This window comes from Mesoplodon mirus, assembly GCF_964341445.2.
Source record: "Mesoplodon mirus genome assembly, chromosome: 3".
Lineage (NCBI taxonomy): Eukaryota > Metazoa > Chordata > Mammalia > Artiodactyla > Ziphiidae > Mesoplodon > Mesoplodon mirus.
The window spans coordinates 49,320,729-49,343,530 of record NC_138978.1 but is presented as its reverse complement, the minus strand read 5'-3'; the positions used below and the strand labels follow the sequence as shown (position 1 = coordinate 49,343,530).

Genomic DNA, 22,802 nt, shown 5'->3' with positions numbered 1-22,802 from the left:
GGGAAATGGCATTCCAGAGGTGTCAGCTTGAGCAAAGGCCTGAAATGAGAGATAGTGGGGCCCTGGGAACGTCCAAAGAGTGCGTGTTAGGGCAGAGACGAAAGAGAAGAAAGTGCGGAGGCAAGCAAGGCCACTGAAGGGCCTGGTAAGTCATGTTTGGCTTCTAAAATAAAAAATCTACACTTCCTAAAATTTCATAAGAAGTAACTGTAGGGGCTTCCCTGGTGGTGCAGTGGTTGAGAGTCTGCCTGCCGGTGCAGGGGACACGGGTTTGGGACACGGGTTCGTGCCCCGGTCCGGGAGGATCCCACATGCCGCGGAGCGGCTGGGCCCGTGAGCCGTGGCCGCTGAGCCTGCGCGTCCGGAGCACAGGCTCCGCAACGGGAGAGGCCACAGCAGTGAGAGGCCCGCCTACCGCAAAAAAAAAAAAAAAAAAAAAAAAAGTAACTGTCTCTCTACAGGATTGCGGTGGAATGCAAATGACACTGGATTTAAGCTTTTGCTGGTAACAGTCACGCTCCTCTGGACTGGCTGCTCCTTGAGGGCTGGGCCGTCTGCTTTGCTCACTACCCTGTCCCAGGGCCTGCAATGCTGCCTGGCAGAGCGGGAACTATAAGTTTACAGAGCCGGTACCTTCCTTCAGTCCTTTCCCCAAGTCCTCCCCTCCCCCTCAGTACAGAGGGAGAGGGGGAAGAGCGCCAACCCTAGCCTACGCTTCTTAAGTCCTCGGGAGTTCAGAGGCAGGCCTTCACCCTTCTAGGATGTTTCCTCATCTATAAAACGGGCTCACAGACCCGCCGCACTGGACTGTTGCGTAACTCAAATGAATTTACAGAAAGCGCCTCGAAAAACGAAAAGGTGCATCTCGTGGCCATGAGGGCATAGAGTGACACGACCTGTGGAGGTCGAGGCCAGGTTTCCACCCTCCCTGGCCGGTACGGGCATCCTCGGCCAAGCTGCAGGGTGACTGACCCAAGTCGTGGGGCGCCCCGACCCGACCCCCCAGGAGGTAACCGAACGCGTGACCGCTTAACGAGCCTCACGAGAAGGCGCCACCTAAGGAGGAGGGGAGGAGGTTGCAGCCGCGCCCCTCAGCGGCGGGGCGACTCCTCAGTCCCCAGGGCCGGGAAACCTGAATCCCGGAGCCGCAGAGTGCCGTAGACCCCACCAGCGCCAGGGTCCCCGGCCACCCCCTCCCAGCGTGTCTGAGAGGAGAAGAGGGTGGAGCGGCCTGACTCCCGCAGCCAATAAAAGCAGCAGGTTCCTGGTCCGATCTCCGGCGCGGCTCGCCATTGGTCACCACCCGGGTCTCGGCCCACCGAACCTTTGCGACCCGAGCCAATCGCGAGGCGGCGAGGGTGTCCTCGGGCTCGCGGGGAGCGGGCCGCGGGTAGCAGCGAGCGCAGGCCGGCGAAGAGCGGGTGGCGGTGACCAGCGGCGCGAGCCGGCATCCCCTCCCCCGCGCGGTGAGCCGCCGGCTCCACCATGGAGCCCGCCGTGTCGCTGGCAGTGTGCGCTCTGCTCTTCCTGCTCTGGGTCCGCGTGAAGGGGCTGGAGTTCGTGCTCATCCACCAGCGCTGGGTGTTCGTGTGCCTCTTCCTCCTGCCGCTCTCGCTCATCTTCGACATCTACTACTACGTGCGCGCCTGGGTGGTGTTCAAGCTCAGCAGCGCGCCGCGGCTGCACGAGCAGCGCGTGCGGGACATCCAGAAGCAGGTGAGCGGAGCCGGGTGGGGCGGGAGACTGGCGCGAAGTGGTGCGCGGCGCAGGGGAGCCAGGGCTTCGCGGAGGAGGTGGCGTCTGAGCGGGATTTGAACTAAACAAAAATGTAACTGGGGGGAGGGGTGCTTCCGGAGAGGGAACGGAGTAAGCAAAAGAGTAGAACAGAGCATTGCTCCGACATTTATAGAGTGCCTACTATGTGCAGAGTACGTGCGGGGATCTGCAGGGATGTAAAGAATCATAAGAGAGGGTAGGTGAGCCATGCTCAAGTAGCTCTCACCGGGCCCAATCGATTTCAGAGGAGGAGGGGGTCTTCAGGAAGGTTCACCTGGCGCTGGAGACTGGGAAGCAGGGGGAGTGATTGGGGGAAAGTGTGAGCATAGGAGAAGAGAGGCAGAAGGTTGGAAAGTCAGTTTGGAACTAGGTTGGGGAGGGCCCTTCAGTTTGGAGTTTACTCCTTAGCAAGAAGGAGCTTTCTACCTTCTTATAATAGAGGACTAAAGAGAGAAGGTAGCCCCACACCAGGGTGGGGAGCCTCACAGACCCTGCGCCAGGCGCTCACTCTTGACAAGGCAGTGTCACGTCCCAGTAACTCTGTACGTCCTCCACTGTGTCAGCACCCACAGAACCCCTGCCCCTGCTGCCGCTCACAGCCGCGCCTCGTTCTTCATGGCCACAGCTGGCATGGGCATCAGGCCTGGGCATCAGGCCTGGGCAGTTTCTTGGCTCCCTCTGCCCCTCCTTATGTTCCTCTCTTACTGGCGTCAGGTTGCAAAGAGCTTCTGTTTCCTGCTGCCACCCTCGCCGCAGGTGTAGCAGCCTCCATGTTCTGTTTGCTGCTGGCTGGGTTCTGCCTCCAAGAGCATGAAGGTGGATGCGGAGAGCCATCCCTGTGAGGGATAGACCTTGGGCCAGGTGGGAGCAGGCAACAACTGGAAGCGCTTTACTCGGGCTGCCATGGGTTGCGCTGGTCACAGTCACAGCTCCAGAGCCCAGCCTACCCTCCCTCCCAAATGCACCCTGTTGCCTAGTTCTTTCTATGTGTTCAGATTCTTGATTTACCTGCTTGTCTGCCCCATCAGAGTGTGAGCTCCTTGAAGGCAGAGACTGCTGTCTGACTCCCCTCTATCCCATGGGCCCTGGCCCAAAGCAGCGCAGTGAGTGCTTAGGAACCTAAGCTAAACCAAAGGGCTCACTAGGGACAGGAAGACAACGGGCCTTGCCAGTCCGGCCCACCGCTGAGGACCTGCCCTGTGCCACACCCCCCATGCCATTGATGACCATTATTTCTCAACCTCACAGCAACACTGATAGGTCTTTTTTTTTTTTTTTAACTTTTATTTGCTTTTTTTTTTTTTTTTTTTTGCAGTACGCAGGCCTCTCACTGTTGTGGCCTCTCCCGTTGTGGAGCACAGGCTCTGGACGCACAGGCTCAGCGGCCATGGCTCACGGGCCCAGCCGCTCTGCGGCATGTGGGATCTTCCCGGACCAGGGCACGAACCCGTGTCCCAAACCCGTGTCCCCTGCATCGGCAGGCAGACTCTCAACCACTGCGCCACCAGGGAAGCCCTGCATTTTTTTGTGTGTGGCATTTATTCCCAGGCCATAAGTTTTTTTGTTGTTGTTTTGTCTTGTTTAATTAATTAATTAATTTTTGGCTGCATTGGGTCTTCGTTGCTGCACGCAGGCTTTTCTCTAGTTGCAGCGTGCGGGGGCTACTCTTTGTTGCTGTGCAGGGGCTTCTCATTGTGGTGGCTTCTCTTGTTGTGGAGCATGGGTTCCAGGCACACGGGCTTCAGTTGTGGCACATGGGCTCAGTAGTTGTGGTGCGTGGGCTCAGTAGTTGTGGCTCATGGGCTCTAAAGTGCAGGCTCAGTAGTTGTGGTGCATGGGCTTAGTTGCTCTGCGGCATGTAGGATCTTCCCAGACCAGGGCTCGAACCCATGTCCCCTGCATTGGCAGGCGGATTCTTAACCACTGTGCCACCAGGGAAGTCCCGTAGGGCATAAGTTTTTATTTCTTCAGTTTCTTCTGGAATATCTTTTTCTTCCGTGCAACCTCCTCTTCTGGTTTAGTAACAATCTGCTCTTTTTCAGTAAAGATCATCTCAGTGTGGCAGGGAGAGCTCATGTATGGGTTGATCTGACCATGAGCTCTGTTAAGTCCTGTGCTGCATCTTGGGGGCTTTATTCACTTGGATGTGCTCAGTGACCAGAGAATCTGCATTTAAGCCCTTAAGTTCAGCATTGCTCTCTGCATTTTTGAGCATGTGCTGTCAAAATTCAGCACTCTTTTTGGGCCACTGACCCCGTGTCCAGCCCCACTGTTTGGCCTGGGCACACCTACTAACTCCACCATTGTAACAACGGAATGGCACACATTGCTTCTGTAAAGTGATATCCTTCAGATACTTGGTGGCTTTTCGGATATGCATACCCTTAACGGCCTGGACAGTTTCACCCGTGTTCTTAAAGTGAACACGAAGATTCGAACCTCTTGATTTGCATGGTTTTGTGGGGTTTTCTGGGTCAAGTGAATACCGAATCGTTTTTAGAGGTCACCTCAGGCAGCTTACTGGAAAAGGACCACCCTGGTAGGTCTTGTACCTGTTCTGCAGGTGGGAGGTATTGAGGTTCAAACTGTAAGTCATGTTCCCAAGATGGTATAGCTAGTAAATGGGTCTGGAACTCAGGTCAGCTTGATGTCAGAGCCTGAACTGTGACATTTCTTCTTTCCCAGCCCATTTCATTCCACCCTGGGGGTCTGGTTCTGTTGCCTCACACCTGGAATGTGATAATAGCTACCTGACCAGTTGCCTGTTCCCTGGGCCCTCCCCACCTCTCCTTGGCCTGCCCTTAGTCATAAGGGCAACACTCCACAGGATTGCCTCCCTGCCCAAAATCTTGGTTAGCTCTGGTCAGGATCCAACCCAACCAATGTTTCAGGCGTGATGGCCTCCGCATTCAGTGTTTCAGGCTTGATGGTCTCCACGTTCACTTCATGCCCCACTGCCCCCCTTCCCATTCCAGGCTGCATGCAGCTCTCCCAACCCATCCTCCACACCTCTGATCTTGTATTAAGTCCTGCAACTGCAGAGTCAGGCAGGGGCAAGGTCTGCCTGGTCATCCCTTTACCCCCTACTCACAGGAATCCCTTCCTCAGTAACACCCCTCTGCGCGAACACCTCTGCTTCATGTGGCACCCTGGCCTCTCCGATCGCAGAACAGTTCTTCCCCACGTTGAACCGTTTGCCTGACCAGCTTCAGTCCAGCTTCTTCCAAGGACTCTTGGTTGCAAGTGATAGAAAATCAACTCCAACTGGCTTGAGCAAAAAGGGACTTCGTTGACCCAGGTCTTGAAAAGTCCAGGAGTAAAAGTGGCTCAGACATCACTGGATCCAGGATTCGTCTCCAGCTGCCATCCCTTGGCTCTGCTTTCCTCTGAGTTGACTTTACTCTCAGGGAGGCCGTCTCCCTGCGGAGGCCCCAGCAGTTTCTGGCTTACATCCAACCAGCCTAGCAACCCAAGTGAAGTGAGAGGGCCTCTCCCAGGATCGGTCTTAACTGGCTTCACTTGGATCACAGGCCCATCCCTGAACCAGTCACTGTGGCCAGGAGGATAGAATCAGACCTCAGTCATGTGCCCACCTCCTGGGGCAGGAGGGGAATCAGCTTCACCTGGACCAAAGGAAGATGGGAGTGTTACAAGCAGATGAAGAGGACATGGATGGTCGCAGGTCACAGCAACAGATATGCACCTCCCTGCCCTTGTCCAACAGCAGGAAGGGAATGCTTCCTCCCATGTTCCTGATGGGCTTGTCATTTCCTGGGCCATTTCTTCTCTGTATTTTGTGCTCTGGTCACTTACAGAAGGGTTTTGCAAAAGTCCTTCCTTCCATTGGCTTGGTGGGCCTCCCCTGCCTGTTCTCTCCCCCTGCTAGTGATGCGTGAGTTAACATGCGCAAATGCTTGGAACAGGGCTTGGCACCTAATAAGCCTCAGTCAGTGTTAGCTGTTACTCTGTTGACTATTAATTCAAGCCCATTTATCCTTACAGGCCTAAAGTTCGTTAGCTCTGATGGTGAATCTGGGCTCTGCCCTTCAGTGGTTGTGTGACCTTGGACAAGTTATTTCGCCTCTCATTTTCTTCGTCTGCAAAAGGAGGCAGGTCATCCCAACCCCCTGGGGTTGTTGTGAGAATTAAGTGAGACGAGATACAGCAGGGCTTGGTACAATGGTGGCAGCTGGTACATAGTTATAATTTGTGTGGTTGTTATTACTACCATTACGAAACCTGTCCTGAACTTTGCAGTGAGAATCAATGTTTTCAAAGTGCTTTGATCCTGTTCCCTTGCTCTTTTTTCATTCTGCTTTGTGATGTGGCAGCACTTTGGCTTCTCTGTCGGCCTCACTAGCCAGGGAGAGTCCAGAGGATAGGACCAGTGGGTGTTTCATCATCCCGCTCCTCCTGGTACCTGGAAGGATTCAGGGTCTCGGTAAATTCCCAGCTCCCTCTCCTGAAAGCAAGGCTGTGAGCTGCCCAGGGGATCTCTGGCAGGCCCAGCTCAGCCTCTTCTCATGTCTGTAGGTGCGGGACTGGAAGGAGCAGGGCAGCAAGACCTTCATGTGTACAGGGCGCCCTGGCTGGCTCACCGTCTCACTGCGGGTTGGGAAGTACAAGAAGACACACAAAAACATCATGATCAACCTGATGGACATTCTGGAGGTGGACACCAAGAAACAGGTGAGAGTGCCATGGTTCCCTGGCTCTGGGAGTGGGTGGGGCACTGCCCCTGGTGCAGATGACTCACGGGGAGATGATTTTAGCCAAAGGCGTCCCAGAGTGGACAGGACCAAGGCCCTTGGTCATCACAGAAGGCTCTGCCCACCATTGCCATCCTCTAGAGCCTCACAGCTTTGGAAAAGAATGGTCATAGCCCCATCTCACAGGTGGGCAAAGTGAGAGCTCAGGGGGATTCTTTGATTATCTGCAAGTCTACAGGAAGACAGGGATGGGGAAATCATGGGCAAAAATGAGAGACAAAAAGGAACCTATTTACCTCTTCCCAGTAAGGAAGCGTGCTGGTAAAAATTGGACTGTGGAGGTGGCTCAGAGGGTGGGCCTCGTTCCAAGCTTTCTGGGGACCCACTTGTTAATAGCCTTAGATGTGTGCATACTCTTTGGCCTATCTAGCATTTCTACTTCTTGAAACTGGGCTCAAGGAAAAGGGAAATAAACTTAAATCAAAAACAACTCGGAGAGAGATTGTATTACGGCTTTGTTTTTAATCAAAGACAACACAATATCGAATAGTAGTGAGTTGTTAAATATGGTATATCCACGTGATGGCATTTTGTTGTGACACCTTGGCCAAGTTGCTTAATTTCCCTGTGCCTTTTTTTTCCTTAACAGCTTTCTTGACATATACCTGACATACAATAAACTGCACGTAAAATGTACAATTGATAATAAATTTTGACATTTGTATGCACCTGTGAAACCATTACCACAATCAAGACAATGAACCATCACCCCAAAAGTTTCTTCATGCCACTTTGTAATCCCTTCCTCAGGTTCCTCCCTGCCTCTTTTCCCCACATCCCTAAGCAAATAATGACCTGCTTTTCATCACTATAGATTGGTTTGTATTTAGAGTTGTTTTTTTTTTTTTTTTTTTTTTTTTTGCGGTATGCGGGCCTCTCACTGTTGTGGCCTCTCCCGTTGCGGAACACAGGCTCCGGATGCGCAGGCCCAGCGGCCATGGCTCACGGGCCCAGCCGCTCCGCGGCATATGGGATCCTCCCAGACCGGGGCACGAACCCGTATCCCCTGCATCGGCAGGCGGACTCTCAACCACTGCGCCACCAGGGAGGCCCTGTATTTAGAGTTTTATATAAATAGAATCATGCATTATGTACTCTCTTTTATTTTGTCTGGCTTCTTTCACTCAGCGTAATTATTCTGAGATTCATCCATGTTGAAGCATGTATCAGAAGCACATTCTGTTTTTATATATATTATATATATATATATATATATCAATCACAGTTTGTTTATTCTTTCACTTATTGATGGATATTTGGGTTGTTTCCAGTTTGGGGCTGTTACAAGTAAAGTGGCAAGGAGCATTTGTATATAGTCATTGGGTGGACATATGCTCTTTTTTCTTTTGGGTAAATACCTGGCAGTGGAATAGCTGGGTCATATGGTAGGTGTATGGTTAACTTTTTAAGAAACTGCCAAATTGTTTTCCGAGGTAGTTGTAGCATTTACATTCCCGCAAGTATTCTAGTTGTTCCATATCATCGTAAACTTGCTATGGTTAGTCTTAATTTTAGCCATTCAGTTGGTGTATAGTAGGTATCTCAGTGTGGTTTTAACTTGCATTTTCCTAATGACTAATGAATGATATTGGGCATCTTTTCATGTGCATATTTGCCCTTTGTATATCTTTGGTGAAGTGCTTGTTCAAGTCTTTTGCTAAAAATTTTTAATTGGGTTGTTTGTTTTCTTACTAGAAACAAGACCTTCATCATATATACAATTTGTCAATATTTTCTCCCAGGCTTTGGCTTATCTTTTAAAAACCAGAAATTTTTAATTTTGAGGAAGTCGGATTTAGTAATTTCTTTTACAGCTTGTGCTTTTGACATTTTATTTAAGAAATCTTGCCCTACTCCATGTCACAAAGGTTTTCTCTTCTGTTTTCTTCTAGCAGTATTATATTTTTTAGGGTTTACATTTAGAACTATGATCCATTTTGAGTTAATTTTTGCATATGATGTGAGATAGGGGTCCAAAAAACTTTTTTTTGCACGTGGATTTCCAATTGTCCCAGCCTCTTTTGTTGAAAAGACAATCCTTTCTCCACTGAATTGCATTTGCACCTTTGTTGAAATCAGTTGTCCATATACACAGGTCTATTTCTGGACTCTGCTGTTCTGTTGATCTATTCGCCCATCTGTATGCCAGGAACACACTGTCTTGATTACTGTAGCTTTATAATAAAAAGTCCAAAAGAATGAGTTGGGAAGTATTCCTTCCTTTTCACTTTTCTGAAGGAGTTGGTATAGAATTTGTATTACTTCTTTAATAATTAGTGGAATTAACCAGTGAAGCCATCTGGGCCTGGAGTTCTGTTTGTGAGCAAGTTTTTAACAAGTTAATTTTTTTAAATAGATATAGGGCTCCTCAATTTATTTGTTTCTTCTCAGTGAGTTTTGGCAGTTTGTGTCTCTAAAGGTATTTGTCCATTTCACTAAGTTGTGTAATTGATTGACATAAAGTTATTCATAATATTCCCTTACTGTCCTGTGAACATCTGTAGAATCTGTAGTGATGTCATGTCTTTCATTCCTGATACTGGTCATTTTGTGTCTGCTTTCTTTTCTTCCTGAGCAGTCTGGCTAGAGGTTAATCAGTTTTACTGATCTCAGAGAACTAGCTTTTGGTTTCATTGATTGATCTTTCTTTTTGTTTGTTTGTTTTCTATTTCACTGACTTCTACTTTGATTTTTGTTAATTTCTTTCTTTGGCTGACTGGGTTTAATTTTACTCTTCTTTGTCTAGTTTTTTTTTTTTTTTTTTTTTTTTGCGGTATGCGGACCTCTCACTGTTGTGGCCTCTCCCGTTGCGGAGCACAGGCTTTGGATGCACAGGCTCAGCGGCCATGGCTCATGGGCCCAGCTGCTCCGCGGCATGTGGGATCTTCCCGGACAGGGGCACGAACCCGTGTCCCCTGCATCAGCAGGTGGACTCTCAACCACTACGCCACCAGGGAAGCCTCTTTGTCTAGTTTTTTAAGGTGACAGCTGAGGCCATTGAATTAGACCTTTCTTTTTTTTTTTAATATAGATGTTTAGTGCTATAAATTTCCACCTAAGCACGGTTTTAGAGCCATCCCCAAATCTGATATCTTACCTTTTCATTTTCATTCAGTTCAAACTACTTTCTGGTTTCCTTTTTTTTTTTTTTTTTGCGGTACACGGGCCTCTTACTGCTGTGGCCTCTCCCGTTGCGGAGCACAGGCTCCGGACGCACAGGCTCAGCGGCCATGGCTCACGGGCCCAGCCGCCCCGCGGCACGTGGGACCCTCCCAGGCTGGGGCATGAACACGTGTCCCCTGCATCGGCAGACGGACTCTCAACCGCTGCGCCACCAGGGAAGCCCTCTGGTTTCCTTTTTGATACCTGCTTTGACCCAGAGGTTTTTTAGAAGTATGTTATTTAGTTTCCAAATATTTGGGATTTTCCAGAGATCTTTCTGTTACTGATTTCTAATTTAATTTAGTTGTCAGAAAACATACTTTATATGATTAGAATGCTTTTCAACTTATTGAGACATACTTTATGGCCCAGAATATGGTCTACTTGGTAAGTGTTCCTTGTGCCTTTTAAAAGAAAATGTGTATTCTGCTGTTTGGGGGTCATGTGTACTGTGAAAATTAGGTCAAATTGGTTGATAGTGTTGTTCAAGTCTTCTATATCCTTATGAATTTTCTCTTATTCCATCAATTCTTGAAAGGGGGATATTGAAATCTGCCTGTGATTGTAGATTTGTTTATATCTCTTGAACTTCTTTCAGTTTTTGCTTCATGTAATTTGAAGCTCTGTTATTAGGTATATAAATGTTTGGGATTTTTATGTCCTCTTGATTAATTGATCTCTTTTTTTAATAAATTTATTTATTTTTGGCTGCATTGGGTCTTCGTTGCTGCACGTGGGTTTTCTCTAGTTGCGGCGAGCAGGGGCTACTGTTTGTTGCGGTGCGTGGGCTTCTCATTTTGGTGGCTTCTCGTTGCGGAGCACAGGCTCTAGGCATGCAGGCTTCAGTAGTTGCGGCATGCATGCTCTAGAGGGCAGGCTCAGTAGTTGTGGCGTACAGGCTTAGTTGCTCCGCAGCATGTGGGATCTTCCCGGACCAGGGCTCGAACCCATGTCCCCTGCATTGGCAGGCGGATTCTTAACCACTGTGCCACCAGGTAAGCCCAACTGATCTCTTTATCATTGTGAAATGACCTTTTTTAAAAATTTATTTTATTGAAGTATAGTTGATTTACAATGTTGTGTTAATTTCTGCTGTATAGCAAAGTGATTCAGTTATACATATATATATATTTTTTCATATTCTTTTCCATTATGGTTTATCACAGGATATTGACTATAGTTCCCTGTGCTATACAGTAGGACTTGTTGTTTATCCATCCTATGTATAATAGTTTGCATCTGCTAATCCCAAACTCCCAGTCTTTCCCTCCTCCACCCAACCTCCCCCTTGGCAACCACAAGTCTGTTCTTTATGTTTCTGAATCTGTTGTTTCATAGACATGTTCATTTGTGTCGTAGTTTAGATTCCACATATAAGTGATATTATATGGTATTTGTCTTTCTCTCCCTGACTTACTTCACTTAGTATGATAATCTCTAGGTCCATCCATGTTTCTGCAAATGGCATTATTTCATTCTTTTTTATGGCTGAGTAATATTCCAATGTATATGTATACCACATCTTCTTTATCCATTCATTGTCAGTGGACATTTAGGTTGTTTCTATGTCTTGACTATTGTAAATAGTGCTGCTATGAACATAGGGGTGCATGTATCTGTGAAATGACCTTTTCTATTACTAGTTATATTCTTTGCCCGGAAATCTACTTTGTCTGATATTAATGAAGCCACTCCAGCGTTTTTTGACTAAGTGGTGACATGGTGTATCTTTTTCCATCATTTTCCTTTTTTTTTTTTTTTTTTTTTTTTTTTGCAGTACGCGAGCCTCTCACTGTTGTGGCCTCTCCCGTTGCGGAGCACAGGCTCCGGACGCGCAGGCTCAGTGGCCATGGCTCACGGGCCCAGCTGCTCCGCAGCATGTGGGATCTTCCCGGACCGGGGCACGAACCCGTATCCCCTGCATTGGCAGGCGGACTCTCAACCACTGCGCCACCAGGGAAGCCCCATCATTTTCCTTTTAATCTATTTGTATCTTTATAGTTAAAGTGTTTCTTGTAGGCAGCATATAATTAGGTCTTGCTTTTTTATCCAATCTGACAATTTCCGCCTTTTAATTCAGATTTAAGACCATTTACGTTTAATGTTATTATTGACACGGTTTGGTTTAAACTTGTTGCCTTGCTCTTTGTTTTCTATTTGTCTCATTTGTTCTTTGTTCCTTTTTTCTTTTTTTCTGTCTGCTTTTGGATTACTGAATAATTTCTATGATTCTGCCATAGCTCTTTTGTTGACTTACTAGCTATAAGCCTTTGTTTTGTTATTTTAGCAGTTGTTTTAGGATTTATGGTATACACTTTCCTTGTCACCCTCTACCTTCAAGTGATGGCATCCCATTTCATGTACAGTATAAGAATCTTAGAATAATATGCTTCCATTTCTCTTCTTTCCACCTTTGTGCTATTGCTGTCATCCTTTTACTTTTATATATGTTATAGACCCCACACTACATTATTGTTGTTATTAATAGTTATCTTTTAAAGAAATTTAAATAATAAGAAAAATCTTATATACTTACCCATATAGTTACCATTTCTTCATTCCGTTTTGTAGATATGTGTTTCCATCTGTGTCATGTTCCTTCTGCCTGAAGAACCTCCTTTGACATTTCTTATATGGTGATTTTGCTGGTGATGAATCTTTCAGCTGTTGTATGTCTGAAATAATTTATTTTGTCTTCATTTCTTTTCCAACTTGTGTTGTGGTAAGATACACATAACAATTACCATCTTAACCACTTTTAAGTGTGCAGTTCAGTGGTATTAAATATATGCACCTTGTCATTCAGCCATCACCACCACCCATCCCCATGACTCTTTTCTTCTTGTCAAACTGAAACTCTATATCCATTAAACAATAACTCCCCATTCTTCCCTCCCCCCAGACCCTGGCAACCATATTCTACTATCTTTCTATGATTTTAACCACTCTAAGTAACTCATGTAAATGGAATCATACAGTATTTGTCTTTTTGTGACTGGCTTATTTGACTTCGCATAATGTCTTCAAGGTCCATCCATGTTGTAGCATATTGCAGAATTTTCTTACTTTTTAAGGCTGAATAATATTCCATTGTATGTACATAGCACATTTTGCTTATCCACTCATTCATCCATGGACACTTGGGCTGCTTCTGCGTTTTAGCTATTGTGAATAATGCTGCTATGAACATGGGTGTACACATAGCATTTCAAGACGCTGCTTTCAATTATTTTGGGTATATACCCAGAAGTGGAATTGCTGGATCACATGGTAGTTCTATTTTTAATTTTTTGAGGAACAGCCATACTGTTTTGCATAGTGGCTGCACCATTTTAACATCCCCACCAACAGTGCACAAGGGTTTTAATTTTTCCAAATCCTCACCAACACCTGTTATTTTCTGTTTTTTTTTTTTTTTTTTTTTTTTTTTTTTTTCTTTTTGCGGTATGCGGGCCTCTCACTGTTGTGGCCTCCCCCGTTGCGGAGCACAGGCTCCGGATGCGCAGGCCCAGCGGCCATGGCTCACGGGCCCAGCCGCTCCGCGGCATATGGGATCCTCCCAGACCGGGGCACGAACCCGTATCCCCTGCATCGGCAGGCGGACTCTCAACCACTTGCGCCACCAGGGAGGCCCTATTTTCTGTTTTTGTTTTGTTGTTAATAATAGCCATCTTAATGGGTATGAGGTTGCCTTCATTTTTGAAAGATATTTTCAGAGGGCATGGAACTCCAGGTTGACAGTTTTTTTCCTTCAGTACTTTAAAGATGCTCCAGTGTCTTTTTTTTTTTTAATAAATTTATTTATTTATTTTATTTTTGGCTGCATTGAGTCTTTGTTGCTTCATGCGGGCTTTCTCTAGTTGCGAGCAGGGGCTACTCTTCATTGCAGTACAAGGGCTTCTCATTGTGGTGGCTTCTCTTGTTGCGGAGCACAGGCTCTAGGTGCGTGGGCTTCAGTAGTTGTGGTACACAGGCTCAGTAGCTGTGGCTCCTGGGCTCTAGAGCACAGGCTCAGTAGTTGTGGTGCACGAGCTTAGTTGCTCTGTGGCACGTGGGATCTTCCTGGACTAGGGCGTGAACCCGTGTCCCCTGTGTTGCCAGGCAGATTCTCAACCACTGTGCCACCAGGGAAGCCCTCCAGTGTCTTCTTGCTTGCGTTATTTCTAACAAGAAATCTCTCATCCTTATCTTTGTCCCTCTGTATGTAACTTATCTTTTTCCTCTGGCTACTTTTAAGATTTTATCTTTATAACTAGTTTTGAGCAATTATTAACAATGTGCTGTGGTATAGTTTTCTTCATAATTCTTGTGCTCGGGAGTCATAATTTTTCATCAAATTTGAAATTTTGGGGGTCATTATTTCTTCAAATATTTTTCTTTCCCTTCCTCTCTCTCCTTTGAGGACTGCTGTTACACATATGTTGGGCCACTTGAAGTAGTTCTACAGCTCAGCTCACTGAGCTGAATGAACAGCAGTTCATTAAAGGTTTTTTTCCTCTGTGTGTTTCATCTTGGATAGTTTCTACTGCTGTGTATTTAAATTCATCACTCTTCTTCTGCAGTGTCTAATTTGCTGTCAGTTCCAACCAGTGTATTTTTCATCTCTAACATTGTGGTTTTCATTTCTAGAAGTTTGATTTGGATCCTTTTACTGCCTTTTAAATGTCTGTACTTAACTTTCTGAACATAGGGAATACAGTATCAATAATTATTTTAATATCCTTGTTTGCTGATTTTAATATCTGTGTCAATTCTGGGTCTGTTTTATCAAAACAGATTGATTGATTATTCTCATTATGGGTTGAATTTTCCTGCCTCTTTGCATGCCTGGTGAACTTTGATTGGATTCTAGGCATCATGAACTTTACCTTGTGTGGGGTGCTGGATATTTTTATACCCCTGTAAACCTTAGTGAGCTTTGTTCTAAGATAGAGCCGAGTTACTGAGAAACAGTTTGATCCTGTTTGGTGTTGATTTTTCAGGTGGGCCTGGAGCAGCATGTAATCTAGGGGCAATTATTCCCCGCTGCTCAGGCAAGAATATTCTGAGTACTCTACCCAGTGCCCTGGGAGTCATGAAGTTTTCCAGTCTGGCTTGTGGGAACAGATACTATTTCCTGCCCTTTGTGAGCCCCTGGCACTGTTACCTGCCAGGCTCTTCCCCTGGCCTCAGCCTCTGATAATTTCGTCCTGTGTATGCACCAATCAGTACTCAGTTGAATACTCAACGGGCACTCTTCGCAGTACTTCAGAGTTTTCTCTCTGCAGTTCTCTCCTCTCCAGTACTCTGTCCTGCAGACTCTATTCACCTTGGTCTTCTAGGGCCCTCGACTCAGAGTCCACTGGGCTCTCCCTTCCTGCACTGCCTAACTCCAGGCAGTTAGCTGGGGCATTCATAGAGCTCACCCTGTTTGTTTCCTGTCAGCAATCATTAACTTCGCTGCCTGATGTTTACTGTGTTGAAAACTCCTGTTTCATATATTTTGTCCTTTTTTTCTCCAGGCAGCAGGTTAAACTGGTTCTTTTCGCTCCATCTTGACTGAAAGCAGAAGTCCTCTTGATGGCGTATTCGTGTGTCCATTAAAAATCATGTTTTGGGCTTCCCTGGTGGCGCAGTGGTTGAGAGTCCACCTGCCGATGCAGGGGACACGGGTTCGTGCCCCGGTCCGGGAAGATCCCACATGCTGTGGAGCAGCTGGGCTCGTGAGCCATGGCCGCTGAGCCTGCACGTCCGGAGCCTGTGCTCCGCAATGAGAGAGGCCACAACAGGGAGAGGCCCGCGTACCACAAAAAAAAAAAAAAAAAATCATGTTTTTTTTTAAGCGTAAACTTTTTTGTAAATTATTATGTGTAACATAGGCAAAATTATTTAAGTCAATAAATTTTTAAGGATTTCCTTCTACTGCTGGTCACCTCAGTTCCTCCAGTGTTTGGGTCATAATCTTCAAGATAGCCCTTTCAAAAAGAATTTTTGCTCAATACACAGTTGTCTTGTCAGTCAGTCCACAATTCTTTTAGTTGGGCTTCTTTGATCTACAGTGGAATATGGACACACTACAAAATTCCCCACCTGTAATCTTTGGGATCCAATTTCCCCAAGCAGTTTACTTTAGGACCGTGTTTAGGGTCAGAGGGGTTGAATCTTCCTGGTTCTGAATTTTACACACCCTAGAAAAAGAGAAGCATTAGTTCCTATTGAAGATTATGTCAAATTGAATAGTATGAGAAACTACAGGAATACTGTATCGGTAGAAATACCAGGTCTAACATGCACAAAGCCAAGAAAACCAATGATGCCAGATACTGAATTAATATTGCCCTGTCCTTTGAACAAAAATCATGTTTTCCAGGAGGATTTAATGACAAGGGATCATGTCACAGTATAGCATTAAATTTTTTTTAAAAAGTCTGTGTTATGTGTGTTTGCATTTGTGGGCGTGTGTGTGTGTGTGTGTGTGTGTGTTGTATTAAAACATAAAAGTAGTAATATAGATATGCATGGGAAAAGACTGAAAGGAGATATACTCCAGTATTAACATTGATAACTTGGAAGAACTAGGATTAATGATTTTTGTCTTCTTCATATATGCTGTTTCTTCCAAATAAATGAGTATTTCTTCTTCTAGAAGAAGAATAAACTAAGTATTAAATATAAAGGTATTTGAAAGAACAAGATTAAACACTATCTAACCCAGCACCAGAAACCCCATTCACTGTAACTAAAGGTGGTGGAATGCTCTGGAAAGAGGCTGTAAAGCCCATATAGGAATCCCCATGTTGATTGTTTGGGAAGGTCTGGGATAACACCTTCTGCAGACAGAAGCCCCCATTAGGCCTGGCAGCCTCCTTGTGACCCAGGGTCTCTCTTCTGTGTCAGCAGATTGTCCGCGTGGAGCCCTTGGTGACCATGGGTCAGGTGACTGCCCTGCTGACCTCCATTGGCTGGACTCTGCCTGTGTTGCCCGAGTTGGATGACCTCACAGTGGGTGAGAAATCAGACAGATTTCGTCAGAGCTGAGGAACCTCGGCCCACCTTCCTTCAGGTCCAGGAGTCACCACTGTCCCATCTGTGACGGATGTCACCCTGTCTCGTCCAGCACCAAAGACAAGGCACTCACTGCCTGTCAGTCCATGTCTGAACAGCTTACGTTATTAGCATGCACTTTTCAATCGGTGGTTGGAACCTGCTTCCCTGTGACTTGCATCCATCGCTCCAGTTCTGCCCCGTGAAACACACAGAATAAGTCTAGTCTCTCCTTCCGTAGGATTCAAGGTCCCAGAGCCTTTTCTTCTCCAGGGGAAACACCTTCAGGTCCTTTAACTGTTCCCAAGGGACACGGCTTCCCCCACCCAACCAACCCTCTTTTCGTCAATGTCCCTGTTGAAATGAATGTGCACAGACAGGTTTCTAGGTTGGGTCTGGCCAGAGGTGATGGCGCGAGCGCCCTTGATGGGGTCTCCCACCCATCTTCCACCTCTAAGCAAGCCCTCATGCCCACATCTTAGGCCCTCCTTCTCTCTCCTGCTCTCTACCTCCATAGAGATGGGAAATCTCCCCTAAGATCTGCCAGCCCTGTCATGCCTCCTTCATGCTCTGAGTTTCCCCAGCTCCAGCAAGGTGTCCTTTTCCCAACTCTCCCCAACCCCCTTCCAGCTCTGCCTGGCTAATGCACATGTCTCTGCAGGGGGATTGATCATGGGCACAGGCATCGAGTCTTCATCCCACAAGTATGGCCTGTTCCAGCACATCTGCACTGCCTACGAGCTGGTCCTGGCCGATGGCAGCTTTGTGCGATGCACACCGGTGAGTTCAGAGTTGGGGGATGCCCCCACCAGCCTGCTCTGGGCATTAAAGACCCCTGGGAGGTGGCTCCCCTGGGGGTGCTTCATTTCAGATACACCTGTCCAGTCTGGGTCTGTATCCATAATAATAACAGATTTCTGTAGCCCCTGATATGTGCTCAGATACTGTTGTAAATGCCTCATGTATATTAAGGCATTTAATTGTTAAACAACTTTATGAGGTGGGTACTATTATTAGACACATTTTACAGATAGGAAACTAAAGCACAGAGAGGTTAATGAACTTGCCCAAGATCACACAGCTAGTAAATCCCACACGGCTGGGATTCAAACCCAGCTTATCGGGCTCCCAAGTCAATGCCCTTAGCAGTTCATGTCACCATACTGTCTTGAAGTCAGGCCCAAGCATCAACATTCTATGCCAGTGGTGAGGTGTAACCAACAGTAATCAGAGGGGCCGTTTTGGAGAAATAAAAGGCAATTCCACGGCCCAAAGTAGGATGCAGTTACGGAGCAGGACAGATGGAAACTTTAAATAAACTCAGATCTCACTGAGCATATCTAAGGAGCCCCTGGGATGGGAGGAACAGTGTGATCCTTTAGAAGTGAATGTTTCCGGGCTTCCCTGGTGGCGCAGTGGTTGAGAGTCCACCTGCTGATGCAGGGGACGTGGGTTCGTGCCCCGGTCCGGGAGGATCCCGCGTGCCACGGAGCAGCTGGGCCCGTGGGCCGTGGCTGCTGGGCCTGCACATCCAGAGCCTGTGCTCCACAGCGGGAGAGGCCGCGGCGGTGGGAGGCCCACGTACCGCAAAAAAAAAAAAAAAAAAGTGAATGTTTCTGAGAGCCACCAGAGTTGTTGGCCTCACAGAGTCCAGGGCAGGACTACAGGCTTGAGAGCTCTGGTCTGGACAAGATAGACCTCTTTCAGGATTCACATCAGTTCAGCACCTTTCCCGAAACGCTCACTGGGCCCTGCCTTCTAACCTGTTTATTATGAGCAGAGAAAGGAGACAGGCATTCATGAATTACTTCCCTGCTCTGAGGTCCAGTTTCCTCATCTGGCAAATGCGTTGTCAGGAGGAGAACGTAGATGCCATATATTAAGCTCCTAGCACAGAGCCGGGCGTGCGGCGGACACCTGCTTATTACTGCTGTGAGCTGACGGTGTGATCAGGCGGTGGCCCAGATGGGCATCGGGTGGCCCATGTCTGCTGTTGCAGAGACTTCTGCCAGCCTGCTGCAGAGCTCCCCTGCTCCATCATGGCCCTCACCCCACCACCTCGCTGCACCCACCACACCAGCACCAAGGGCGTTCAGCGTGAGCAGAGACCATGCAGGACTGTCCTCTCCGTAAAGCCTGGACAAGGCTAGACTTCTTCACAAGGAGCTTTATTAGAATCAAAGAAGCTGCCTTAGAACGGCCAGATGAAAAGTTGTTTGTCTCCAAGACAAATACCAAAACAAGAAAATCATGAGGTTAGAAGGAGGATCGCTGGATCAGGTGTCAGGCGGCCTTGCCTGAGCCCGACATCGCTGCACTGAATTGGGGGGAAGCCTTGGGTGAGCCATTGTCCCCTCTTGGAGCCTCACTCTCCTTAGCCATTCAAGCAGGAATGTTAATGCTCTCCCTGGACTGTGGTTGGGGAGGGGGGAATTCACAGCTAACGGAATGGGAAAGGCTTTGTAAGTTTCAGTAATGGCCCATTTTAATGTCCCCTGGCTACCTTGACCCTCATTAAGGGTTCATCTCTCTCTAGCCTGGCCTGGGACCCCTGGCCCTTGGTCCCTCATTTTAGGACTCTGGGCAGAGCTGGTCCTGGCCTCTTCCTGGGTAGCCTGTGGTCCAGGGGCTGTGCCCAGGTGGAGGAGAGAGGATGTACTCTCCCTGAGCATCCCTGATACAGAGGGCAGTGTAAGGTCAAATGTCATGCTGAAGCTGCAGGGGGAGGACTGAGGCCCAGAAAGTGCAGTTGCGAGGTCCTTGTTCAGGTTGACACAGATAGTGCCAGGACAGGGATTTAGCCCAGGCCCTGCGTCCTCTGCGCCCCGCTGATGACTCACTGCAGCGCGGGGTTTGGGGGTCAAACATTCAGCATGTGTCCACTCCGCCTCACAGTCGGAAAACTCAGACCTGTTCTACGCCGTGCCCTGGTCCTGTGGGACCCTGGGCTTCCTGGTGGCCGCCGAAATCCGCATCATCCCCGCCAAGAAGTACGTCAAGCTGCGGTTTGAGCCGGTGTGCGGCCTGGAGGCCATCTGTGACAGGTTCACCCGTGAGTCCCAGCGGCAGGAGAACCACTTCGTGGAAGGGCTGCTGTACTCCCTGGAGGAGGCCGTAATCATGACGGGGGTCATGACAGATGAGGCAGAGCCTGGCAAGGTAGGCCTGGAGGAGGAGGGCCTGGACGGGCTGGGATGGAGCCTCATTCCCCACCCTGACCGTGGCAGCCACGCTCTTTGAGGCTGCGACCTGGGTCAGCCCACCTGGGCAGCAGGAGCTATGGTCGGCCGTCTTAGGCTGTGACCAAAGTATCCATTTACTCTGCCCCTACCATCTGCCTGGTGACGTGTGTGTCTCTTGATAGGCGTACTCTTTGATCCTCACAGTAACCCCATTTTATAGATGAAGAAACCAAGGCTCCAAGAGGCCATGTAAACTTCCACAAGATGACAAAGCCAAGATTTGAGTAATGGATTTGATGCCTCAGAATCCAGATTCACACCCCTTCAACGTACACTGTGTAATTTTTAATAGCCGTTCTTTCTCCCTTGAGAAAGGATTTGTGCTTATTACGAGAGGCTTGGAAAGTGTACAGACGTAAAAGGAAAGAAAAGACTCCACCTATAGATATGACCCAATCCAGCTCTTGCTAATGTGTTTGATAGATTTATTTCCTCTCTTTTCGATGCACAGATTTTTTTAAAGCTTTTACAAAAATAGTATAACAATGTTGGAATATATAAAGAAAAAGTTAAAGTGCATCTCTTCACCCAAGCATGCTCCCAGGGTAACCACCTGTAACACTGCACTCTTCAAGGCCTGTGCCTGTGCGTGCGCATGTACGCGTGTGTACATGCCCATGCCCTCGTTTTATCCCATGCTTTCTGTTGTTGCCTGTAATTAGCCTAACTCATTGCTTCCCGATGAGCATTTATTTTGCTTAAAATGTTTTGCTCTTACAAGTAATATTGCATTGAAGATTCTCTTGCATCTATCCTTGGCCTCTTGTGCATGCATTTCTGTAGGATTGAGTCCAAAAAAAGGAATTCCTGACCCAAGGGGTTTGAATATATTAAATATTGATAGATATGACCAGTGACCTGCCAGAAATGTGTGCTTGTGTCCACTTCCAGCGACGCAGTGGTGTGTGAGAATACCTTTCCCCCACCTCCTTGCCAGTGCTGGATAGCATCACTCTTTCATTTTTGCCAATCTGATAGGGTTAAAAATAGTAGCTCGTTTTATTTTGCAGTTCTCGGGTACTTTCAAGGTTACCATCTCTTTGCACAGCGATTCGGTTTGTTTGTCTTCAGCTGTGATCACCTGTTCAAATTTGTAGTTTCTGGTTTAGTGTGATAAGCATTTCTACATATCGTTACATTACCTTCATGTTTAATGACTGCAGAAACATTGCAGTGAGCAAATGCCCTATCATCTACTAAACCACTGCCCCATAGTTGGAAATTAAAGTTGCATCCAGTTTTTCATCATTTTAATTAATGTAGCAGTAGACATCTTTTGTCTATAATTTGAATAACACCTTCAAGTAGAATTCGTACAACAAAGGATAGGCACTTTTAAGGCTCTTGATCTATCCCTATATACTTAAAGCATTTTAAAATCAAAAAGGACTCAAAAATCATCTGATACAATTCCCTCTCCAAATAAGGAACGGAGGCCCAGAAGGGGAAAGAGGCTCCTCTGAGGATCCACAGCAAGCATGGGGCAGATTAAAGTTTGGGTCTCTGACTCCTGGTTGGGTGTTTGTTCCCCGCCATACCAGCTTCTAGAATTTGGCATCATCTGCAAACTTTGACCGAGCACCATTCTTTATGGGTCATTAGTGAGCACTGGAGGATGGGGATCCTGGAGCAGGAGTGGGACTTCAGACACTGAGCCCAAATGTTCTGGTGTCCCCGGGCCCTGGCTCTGCCTGAGCTCAGGTCGGGCCAAAGCCCAGGCAGAGTATCACTCTGAACCTAGTCACCTGGCAAGGAGGTCTCGTCCAGAGGTTTTCCGCCTTGTCTGAGATGTTCCTCTGGAGGCTGCCAGTGGTGATAAGCTAAGGGCCGGGACCAAGGGGTATCACCACCCCCTTTGTACTGAAAGTCATCTCTTTGATGTATTAGATGCCACCTAAGGTTGCAGTTGGGCAAAAGGGATTGTACAGCTTTTAAATTGTTTGAACACTCTGACCAGTTCCCTTATTTCCCAGGAAGACCAAGGTTTTCCCCAGAGGCTTGCCTGGTATCAGTGGCAGAGGGGCCAGGCCTCGAGCCACAGACTTTTGCAAAGTGTTCCCATGATGCCGGATGAGAACGGGGCCTGGGGCCGCGGGAGAGTGATGGGTGCCAGAGGCCTGTGCATGTTTCATCAGAAGAGCATTTCTCCCAAACATGCCTGTTTGGCAGGCTGCTCAGGCATTTGTCCTTGCGTGCCCAGGCACTGTCCACCCTGGGAGAAGGCAGCCACCCCTGTTTTACGGGGGAGCCCAGAGATAGGAAGTGGCTTGTTATCTAAGTGCTTGGATTGGAACTGGAACTCCTGCCGCCTCTTGGCTGCCACGGCTGCCATATGCCCCAGGAGAGACGTGCCATCCAGGTTCTTTATCGTGTCCCAGGCTTCTCTGGCACAAAGAGTTACCGATGAGTCCATGAACACCAAGAGTGCCTGTATCCAGGTTCCCCCGAGTCTCGGGTTCCTCAGGCAGCTGGTGCCACTGCCGGTGTGTGACCAGGTCCACCTGGGGTTAGATCAAGTTGCTCTGTTCCTGTTAGATCTGACTCCCCTTTGCATTCGCAGGTGGAGGCCAGCCTGTGGTGACTTCTTCCCTGCCCTGCACTATCCACACTCTAACTGACTTGGACAAGCAGGCTCTTTAGCCCGTTTCCTGGTACTTTGTTGCCTGGTTTCCCCACTGCAGAGTGGCCTAGCAGCAGAGTGCCCTGCACACAGCGGTGACCCCCAGATGGGCTGCAAGTGTTGGCTGCCAGAGGTGGAGGGCAGAGGTTGCCTGGCTCCAGGGTGGAGGGAGCTGCCGAGGGGCTGGGTGCAGTGAGAGGGCCGGGAACT

General features: G+C 47.8%; 1 protein-coding gene and 1 pseudogene across 2 annotated transcripts in view; one reads left to right on the top strand and one right to left on the bottom strand.

The window, feature by feature from the left end:
• The first annotated feature begins 1,362 nt into the window (after positions 1-1,362).
• The window catches only part of DHCR24 (24-dehydrocholesterol reductase), a 36,849-nt gene continuing 15,409 nt past the window's right edge, over positions 1,363-22,802 (top strand). Inside the window, exons 1-5 of the mRNA XM_082613373.1 lie at positions 1,363-1,716; positions 6,310-6,465; positions 16,587-16,692; positions 17,392-17,510; positions 19,626-19,889. Of these exons, the coding sequence (XP_082469499.1) occupies positions 1,486-1,716; positions 6,310-6,465; positions 16,587-16,692; positions 17,392-17,510; positions 19,626-19,889 (876 nt within the window). The 5' untranslated portion in view covers positions 1,363-1,485. The remainder of the gene's footprint in view (positions 1,717-6,309; positions 6,466-16,586; positions 16,693-17,391; positions 17,511-19,625; positions 19,890-22,802) is intronic.
• LOC309800774 (large ribosomal subunit protein uL22-like) lies at positions 3,736-4,273 on the bottom strand (annotated as a pseudogene). The gene has a single exon. The product of its transcript is annotated as a large ribosomal subunit protein uL22-like (transcript).